At 40.6% G+C, this 9883-nt stretch overlaps 1 protein-coding gene across 1 annotated transcript; it reads right to left on the reverse strand.

The window, feature by feature from the left end:
- Window positions 1-8886: 8886 nt before the first annotated feature.
- Window positions 8887-9573, reverse strand: LOC141595534 (uncharacterized). The gene has a single exon (XM_074415498.1). It carries the CDS (start codon window positions 9571-9573, stop codon window positions 8887-8889), a length of 687 nt encoding a protein of 228 aa, XP_074271599.1.
- Between the last annotated feature and the right edge of the window lie 310 nt (window positions 9574-9883).

Consider the following 9883-nt stretch of genomic DNA (forward strand, 5'->3'; position numbering starts at 1 on the left):
GAAACCCCCCACTCAACTCTTGCTTAAAGATGCCCAATTCCATTTCACTGATGAGTGTGTTGAAGCCTTTAATAGAATCAAGGAAGCACTAATCTCGGCGCCGATCATTCAACCTCCAAATTGGGAACTACCGTTCGAGATTATGTGTGATGCTAGTAACTACGCCGTTGGAGCGGTTCTTGGCCAACGGGTAGGAAGAGCTCTTCATGCCATATACTATATAATCAAGACTCTTGATCCCTCCCAAGTGAATTACGATACCACCGAGAAGGAGCTTCTTGCCATTGTCTATGCTTTGGACAAATTCCGTTCCTACTTACTTGGATCCAAGGTGATTGTCTTTTCGGATCATCGTGCTCTCCGACATCTCTTGATAAAGAAGAAGGCAAAACCAAGGTTGTTGAGATGGATTCTACTTCTTCAAGAATTTGACTTAGAAATAAGAGACAAGAAAGGAGCCGAAAATGTAGTGGCGGATCACTTGTCAATGATCCGGTTTCACGATGAACAAGGAGAAACCCCGATCAATGACTCATTTCCCGACGATATTTTGATGGCCATTCAAACACAACTTGAAAGGCACATCACCCCATGATTTGCCGATTATGCTAACTATATTGTTGGAAAAGTACTCCCTCCAAATTTGAACCACAACCAAAGAAAAAGGTTCCTATTCGAAGTAAAGAGGTACTTTTGGGATGACCCAAACCTCTACAAGGAGTGTAGTGATGGGCTCTACCGGAAATGCATCCCTCAATGGGAAGTCCAAGGAATCTTGGAAGGGTGTCACTCATCACCCTACGGTGGACACCATGGAGCAAGGAGGACCATTGCAAAAATTCTTCAATCGGGCTTCTATTGGCCTACAATGTTTCAAGACACAAGAGAATTCATCATTCATTATGACGCTTGTCAAAGAACGGGGAATATCTCTTGGAGGAACGAAATGCCACAAAGGGGCATTCTAGAGGTGGAGATCTTCGATGTTTGGGGGATCGACTACCAAGGTCTGTTTGTGACTTTCAATGGGAATAAGTACATCCTTGTGGCCGTAGACTACGTCTCAAAGTGGGTGGAGGCAATTGCCACTCCAAATGATGATGCAAAAACGGCCACCAAGCTCGTTAAGAAAATAATCTTCCCAAGATTTGGAGTTCCTAGAGCAGTCATAAGTGATGGAGGAACGCACTTTCATGAGAAGAAACTTGCATCTCTTTTGACCAAATATGGTGTTCAACATAGAACCGGCTTGGGATACCATCCTCAAACAAGCGGTCAAGTTGAAGTTTCAAATAGAGAGATCAAACAAATCCTTGAGAAAGTTGTGAACAAGACCCGAAAAGATTGGAGCACAAAGCTTGATGATGCTCTTTGGGCTTATAGGACGGCCTATAAGACTCCCATAGGAGCCTCCCCTTACAAGCTTGTCTATGGAAAAGAATGTCATTTGCCAATCGAATTGGAGTACAAAGCTTTTTGGGCAATACGAGCACTTAATCTTGATCTCAAATTGATTGGCCAAAAGAGGATGATTCAAATTCAAGAGTTGGAGGAATTCCAACTACAATCCTATGAAAACGCCCAGATTTACAAAGAAAGGACGAAATTGCTCCATGACAAGAGGATTAGACAAAAGGCCTTGCACAAGGGGGACAAAGTCCTTCTATTCAATTCCCGCTACCGACTCTTTCCGGGAAAGTTGAACTCTAGATGGATGGGCCCCTATGTGATAACCGAAGTTGGAAAATATAGAGATTTTGAAATCAAGGCGGAGGATGGAAGCAAGTTCAAAGTCAATGGTCAAAGGTTGAAGCCATACTATGAGGGAGCATTTATTGGAGAGGTCGAGGTCACCTACCTCGGACCTTCTCATCCTTGAAAGAACCATCAAAAGGGAGAGTTTGGTGGAGTCCTCCCTAAACCACCACTTGTAAATATACTAACCCTCTAACTTGTATTTATAACTTTATTGCATTTCTTTAATCATAAACATAAACTCTTTTTATGAGAGTAAGTGAGGGAGGGTCACTAACGAATTTTGAATGAAGGAAGGAACTAATCTTCAATTGTGGGGAAGCATCTATGAGAGGAAAGGAAATCAAAGGAAAAATTCGCAGCTTGAACCCGAGCGTCTTCATTGGAATCCGCCCGTCCTGCTGGAATCCGTACGTTTTGGGAAGAATCCGTCCGTCCCTTTAAGCTGTGAAATTAAAAATTTTAGGACTGTCGAAGAATCCGAGCGTCTCAGCAGGGAAGACGCTCGTCTCGAGGAATCCGCCCGTGTTTGCAGAAAGACGGCCGTCTTTTTGCCTGTGCATTTCATGAAATCTCACTTTCTCAGAATCCGTCTGTCTTTGGGAAAAGACGCTCGTCTCCTTTAAGAAGAATCCGAGCGTCTTGGGATCGGGACGCCCGTCTTGGAGGCGTCATATTTTTGGAAAGTTAACTGTGACAGAATCCGGGTGTCTTCACTTAAATCCGCCCGTCCCGAAAAGCTGGAATCCGAGCGTCTTCAGCTCGAATCCTCCCGTCTTCCTGCGATAATTTGGTCCGACTTTTTTTAATTTTATTACACCCCACCACATAGTTTGTGACACATCACCCTTCCTTCCACTTGTATTATAAAAACCCACCTCCTTATGACTCCAAAGCATATCCCAATCACTCTTTTACCCCACAAAATCAAAAAGCCCCAAATTCCTAGGGTTTCAAAGGCAACATTCAATCCACAAGGAGCATCATTATTCTTTAACAAATCAAAAATCCCAGATCAATAATCAAAGAATGGCACCAAGGAGATCTTCTTTTAGGGATAGGAGAAGACCAAGGGTAAGAGGAAGTTCTTCTACCTCCCACATCAACACATTAAGAAGGGAGCATGAAGAAATTGTGGATCTTACAAGACTTGATGACTTCTCAAATGTTGAATTTGTCAATGATGTGCAAAGACTAGTCTTCCACCGGCTTCTTAGTAAGAACATTCCCCCTACTAAGTTTTTATGTCATAATACTTTAAGGAAACTTGGGATTTATCACCAAGTGGAAGCTCTCTTTGAAGTATTTGGTCTCTCTACCCTTTTCCACATGTATGAGCAAACTTACCGATCCCTTGTGCTTGAATTTTTTAGCTTATTGAAGATTACAACCTTGAATAAAACAATATGCATAGAATTTAGGTTGGAAAATGTTTCAAGAATGATGACCCTTGTGGAATTCGCAAATGTGCTTGGTCTCGATGTTTCGCCTACCCGGACATCGAAACCAAAGAAATACAGTGTTGAACCTTTATGGAGGGCCATGACCGGCCGAGATTTCATACAAACCAAGGAGTGTCTCGCTTTTCATATTCAAAATCCGATTTTGAGACTCACTTACCGGTTCCTCTCCGGCACCCTCCTTGCTCGCCGAGATCCGACAATTGTGAATCAACTTGATCTTGTGTTCATGGAATCTTACCTCAATATTCAAGGAAGAAGTGTGTACCACTTCAATGCGCCTCTTGTGCTACTCGAAAAATGGGCAAAGTTTAGGAATGGTGATGATGATGGGATGAAACACATTGTAAATGGAGGGCTCATTACTAGGCTTGCGAAGCATTTCAATCCGAGATTCAATGAGAATAATGAGTATGCTCCTCTTTCGGGAAACACAAGGATAAATGAAGATCTTCTTCTTATTCATCATCATTGGATAACCCTTGAGGGGGTTGATAAGCGGATCAAGTGGATAACGAAAGGAAGTGATCCTATTTATCTACCAATGACCGGCCTACCACGAATTTCCCCAAGAAGAGGACCTTTATCACCAATCCCATCCTACCTCATCCCTCCAAACCCAACCCAAGCAAGACAAGCACCACCACCTTCAAATCCCCAACAACAACAACAAGAGCAACAATCTCAAGATGAGAAGATCAAAGTGCCTCCCTACCCATTTCCTTATCAACCGTATAACCATCCCAAACCCTTTATCATTCCTCGTGATTACTTTGTCACGGGAATTCTACAAGATTTGCACTTCCTCCAATATGAAGCTACCGTGGACAATTACTATGCACTCTATCCTCAATACCACGATATGATTAATAGGGGAAAGGTTAGTGAGGAGGGAGCATTTCCCTCTTGGTCACAAATGGACTTACTCTTCCCCAATTCGGAGAGGGCCAATAAAGGGGCAAACGGGAGACAAGAGGAAGGGAGCAACAATTCTTGCGGAGGGGACACGGTGGAGCTTGAAAGTGAAGAGGACGAGTTCATGGACCCGAATATGAGTGATGAATAAAAGGAGATATGGGATTGTGATCTAGATGGAGATGACGACGATCTCTAGAGGATTACTTCATAGCTAGATGGAGCGGGCGTGAGGCACCCATCTCAAGTTTAAGTGAAGTTTCCTCATCTCCTCTCTTTAATTTTCAATTTTCTTGGAAGAGTTTTTATGTTTTGTTAACTTGTATTTTATTAAATCTTGATCATGGTTGGAGTAGTCCTAGCAACATAGAGGACTAACACCTCGGCCCTATTGAGGTGTTCTTATTTTATTGTTCCCACTTTTGAAAATCCAAAATGACAAATTTAGTTTCATGCATTGCATCTTGTGTGCATGAACTACACCCAACTTTAGGACATTAGAAATAATGTCTAACTCGGTTTGGAGAAGTACATGCATACGCAACGGGAGGTAATCTAAATTACGCTCTCCGTCATAAACAAAAACCCATGCATCATGTAGTGTAGATTAGTGTAGCTTGCATTTAGTGTAGAATTCATGCATCATGCTTGCATGATTTCCCATCATTTTGGCCATTGAGGACAATGCCCATATTAGTGTGGGGATGGGGAATTCTAACTTAACTTTTATTCAAAAATCCAAAAAAATTGAAAAATTTCGATAAAACCATAAAAATTTGAAAAATTGAAAAACCAAAAACAAGTTCATTTCCTTTGTAGTGTAGTCATGTATATTTTGTTGTATATATTGTGTTTGTTCTATCCTTGGTCACATTGATCGACTACGCCACATCCGAGACATGAGGATATTGAAGACCGCATGGTATGATCTTTCCAATCTCCTTTTTCCTCTTTATGTTAATGACTATGTGGCTTTATTTTGATTGATGCGGTATAACAATGTGAACTTATGACTTGCATTTAGTTTATATGCCATATTAGTTGGTAGAACCATTTGCATTAGGATGTTTAAATGTTAGTTGCATCATGGCATGTAGTTTGCATGTTAGAAAAATTTTGTGAAACCGTCTACTTGGGAAGCTTGACAAGTGTATATAGGCCCTAGTAGATGCTTTTTCTTCTTAAGACTTTGCTTGTTAGAATACTTGTAAAACACCCTAGGATGTGTCATGCTAGTATCCTTTGACCCATGGATTAAGGCCTAGTCAAGAGTACCTTGTGGTGTGATCACTCCTTGGCTACCGTTTATTCCAAGTTGACCCTTGAAACCATGAAACCATCATTCATCCATGTTCTACCACATTTTTGTCATCAAAGGGAATGGGCACAAAAAGAAATCAATTTGAGTTCAATGAAATGAAAAGTGAAAGAAAGTTTGCAAAAATACATCAATTGAAAAGAGGAGCAAAAATAGAACTCCTACAAGCTTCAAATATAAGCCACCCTCACTACATATGGGGTGACTTTGAAAATGTTCAAAAACAAATGCAAAGAAAAGTTGAAAGTTGTCAAGTGTTAAAATGCCAAAAATCAAAAAGAAATGGCAAGAAAGTGTTCTCAAATGTTATATGCCACAGGAAATTGGGGGGAAAAACAAAAACAAAGCAAACTCCCAAAGTGAACTCAAATATCTATCGATCCCTTTATCCATCGTATCAATTTTTGTGCATGGTAGAGAGGGGACGACCCTTATTCTTGTCTAGGCAAGAGGGGGAATTCCGCGATCCTCCAGTGTTTCTAACACCATAGGGAGTCTACTCTTGACAAAAGCATTTAACGATTGAGGACAAAGGTACCCTAGCTTGACACAACTTGGAGGTGATTTATTGGTATCCTTCTAGGCTTAGTAGTTTGAAGAAATTTCATCTATGAAGGAGTGTGTACCCTTGAATTGCTTCCCTTGTAGATAATTTCCGCCACTTAGATGAGGAAAGTGGCTATTCTTTTGTAGATGCATCCATTATTTGATTTTGTGTGCTTAATGTTTGGATGTGTCGCCATTTTGGCAAGACCCACCTTGCCTTGCAAGAAGGCATCCTACCTCATGGTTGTCTTGTTGTGAGTTGAAGGGGCGGAGTGAGACCCGCTAATTGTCTCATATCGGCTATGTTATTAGGTTAGTTTAAATAATGGTCCTAGTCTTTGTCACCTCTTTACTCGGGACGAGCAAAGGTTCGGTTTGGCGATATTTGATGTGACCATAATCAGAGCATATTTAGTCCCCGAATTAGCCTTGTTCCCATGCTTTTTAGTGCATATTTGGGTCATTTATTGTCTTTAGTTCTTTGTTTTGAATATTCTTTGAGGTTTTGATCCCTTGGTAGGAAAGGAGTGCAAACCTTGCATTTTCATGGCAAAACGAGACTAAATTGATTGAATTCAATGACCAAGCATCAAGCAGAGACAAGATTAGAAGGCCTTTGTACATACTATAGTAGATGGGCAATGATGAGAAAAGATCCTTGCATCCCTGAGGAAATCCCCAAGGATCTTATGAAGAAAAAGGAAGAAAAGAAGAAGAAACGAGACTGTCCAGCAATCCGTGCGTCTTCCCCAGAAGAAGCCCGTCTCCACCACCACAATCCGTCCGTCTCCTCCCCAAGACGCCCGGGCAGCAGCTCCAGAAGACGCCCGTCTTCACCCCAAGACGTCCGGGCAGAAACCACCGAATCCACCCGTCCCGTGCTAAAGACGCCCGGATTCCCAGGCAGACCCATTTCGTCTTCTTCAAGCTTCAAAGAAAGATGCACATCTTTTTCTAGAGACCGGAGTCTCCCTAGAGACCGGAGTCTTTCCAAAAAGACTGGCGTTTCCTTAAGTAGGGACTTAATTGTCATTTAAGCCCTTAGTTAACCCTAATTCATCCACCTAATCCCCACTATAAATAGCCCATTAGTCTAATTAGAAGATCATGTTCTTCTTAGCAATCTTTAGTGTAGTTAATATCAATCAAACCTCTCTTTAATCTTGTAATCAACAATTAATCAAGTTTTAATACAAGTTTTATTTCTTTAATCTCTCTCTTGTTCATCCTTTATTTTGGGTAATTGAAGATTATTTGGGTTATTAGTGGGAGATTGACAACCTCTCAATCAAGCATCAAGTACTTCTTTTATTCTTTGCTTTATTATTGGTCATTAGTAGGTATAATTCTCTTAATCCCTCTTTAATTATTGTTAATCACTTTCATTTATTCATCATGTTTCACTTTGTTGGTATGATTGACAACCTTGCTAGCATGTTCAACATGATAATGAGTGAGTAGTTTCCTTAGCTAGGGTTAATGGCTAATTAGGGGAAACCAACATGGGGAATGATTCATGCTTAAATTAATATGCTTTCATAGTTTATTTGCTTGCTTGTTGTGATCTCAACTTATGCACATGTTATGTTTGATGAAGTGTGAGCCTATGAATCCTTGCATTTTTTACCCATCACCTATCTTTTCAATGAGACTTGTAAGACATAAACCAACTCGAGTCTCATTAGACCATGCATATTGTTGAGTAGGGACGATTAAGTCGACTTGTAGGTTTTGTACAATCTAATCGATTCGGCTCCTGGACCCAAACTTTCCTAGGATTGTAAGATATAAACCAACTCAATCCATCGCAACAATAATTGCTTGCTTATAACTTGAGAATATGTTTGTATGATCAATTCCCATGAATTCCCTATGACCCCATGACACCCTAGTGCTTTTTATCAATTGTTTACAACCTTGTTTAATTCATCTTGCTTGTTTACTTTCATTGCTATTTAGTTTAGTGACCTTCTACGTCAAACCTCAATTGTGACACCCCTAAGACACGACTAGTTGCAATAGAAATCTCATCTCAATTCCCGTCCCTTGGGATCCGACCTTTACTTGCCTCTTTACTAATTGTAGAGTTGTTTGTGAAGTTATAAATTGTGTTTTGGTCTAGGTGCTCCTAACGACAAGTAACCGAAAAGACATAGTCCGACCAGACACCATAGTCAGCCACACAATCCCAAAATGGCTCCATCTCAGAGGAAGGTACATTGCCGCCAACTCTCTCATTTGCTGCCAGTACACAATTAAAATCTCCTGCTATAGCCCATGGTCCAACAATAGTCCCTGAAATTCTCCTCAAATGTCCCCAAAGAGGAGCTCTATCATTAATACACCATAATCAAGTAGAAAACAGTCCTACTCACTAATGATTATACCTTCATGTGGATAAATTGGGTATTGTACTCCAGAAAGTGAACCCCAAAAGACCTAGGCTGCCAAAGAATCCAAATCCTTCCTCCATTGTGATATCCACTATTAGTAGATATGCACCAATTATTAAAATTATTTACAACTTTATGAAAAGCTTTACTCTTTATTTTAGTTTCTAATAGGCCAAATAAACCAACACCTTTATTTTGTAAAAAGAAATTATCAGCCTTCTGTTTTCCTACTCTATTCATTCGCCTCACGTTCTAGAACCCTATACTATCCATTAGATAAAATGGGAGGGTTAACACTACCATTTCCAATTGCACCAGGTTTACCAGGAGATTTGAGTACGTCTTTGTATGAATGTGCACCAAAAGTCTCCCTGCTATAACCATCCTTTGCCCTTTCCTGCTCACTGTCTCCCCTTCTCAAAAGTACCAATCTCTTTATTGGAGATTGGATCAACTTGGATGGGGAATTTATAGGTTTACTTGGGATCACTTGCATTTCTTATATAGCCTTCTTGAGCTTATCGTTATTCACAACTGGTCTCCAAACATTCTTGACCAAAGTCTTCACTTTAACCAGTTTGTCTTTCCTACATTGTTCCTGATCATGCCCCATGCCTTGACATTTCATGCATTTGATGGGCTTCCATTCATATTCAACTTCAATTTGATTCACTATCCCATGCTCATCCTTGAAAGCTATTTTGGCTGGCAGCTCCTGATCAACTAACATCTCTACCATAACACGGGCAAATCCCAGCCTAGTTCTCTCCTCAGTAGCTGTATCATTCTTAACATGTTTGCCTACAATACCTGCAATTTTTGGTAAACCCTTTCCCCATAATTTCAGAGGCAGCCTATGCAATCTTATCCACGCATGAACACATTTGACATCCTCTTTAGTCATCTCCATGTCTCTTTCCCAAGCTTTCATAATCATTGGCTTATTGTCAAAAAGATAGTGTCCTGATGCAAGGACCTTCTCTTTCATTTCCATCGTTTTAAATCTAACCAGGAATATCCCATTGGGCAAGAATGAGATCTTTTCTATGTTAAACCTTGTCCAAATTCGTCTTATAAAACCTTCAACTATTTCCCAAGGTGGATTAGCTCCCAAAATGAAGCATACAACAGCTTGTTGCCAATACTCTATTTCTTCTGCAACATCTTCCTGGTCCAACTGCAGCATCGCTTCACTCCCTGTTTCAGGAACATTTTCTTGTGTATCTATGCTCTGTTAATCATCCTCCTTTTCCTCCTCATTCTCACTTACAGTAATATTCTCTTCTTCTTCTTCTTCTTCTTCTTCTTCTGATTCAGTATCCGTCTCTACTACCAACTCTGGTATCGCTACCACTTCATGGATATTTTTTGTTCTGCCTTCCATCTCGACATTAGGTCCATTCCTTGCACTATTAGGGCTTTCTGAAACCATCTGTTCTTCTACAGTTTCTTCCAAATTCTTCACCTCAGACGTAGGAGGGATGCTCCTCCCACGT

Source organism: Silene latifolia, chromosome 8 (assembly GCF_048544455.1).
Source record: "Silene latifolia isolate original U9 population chromosome 8, ASM4854445v1, whole genome shotgun sequence".
NCBI classification, from domain to species: Eukaryota; Viridiplantae; Streptophyta; class Magnoliopsida; order Caryophyllales; family Caryophyllaceae; genus Silene; species Silene latifolia.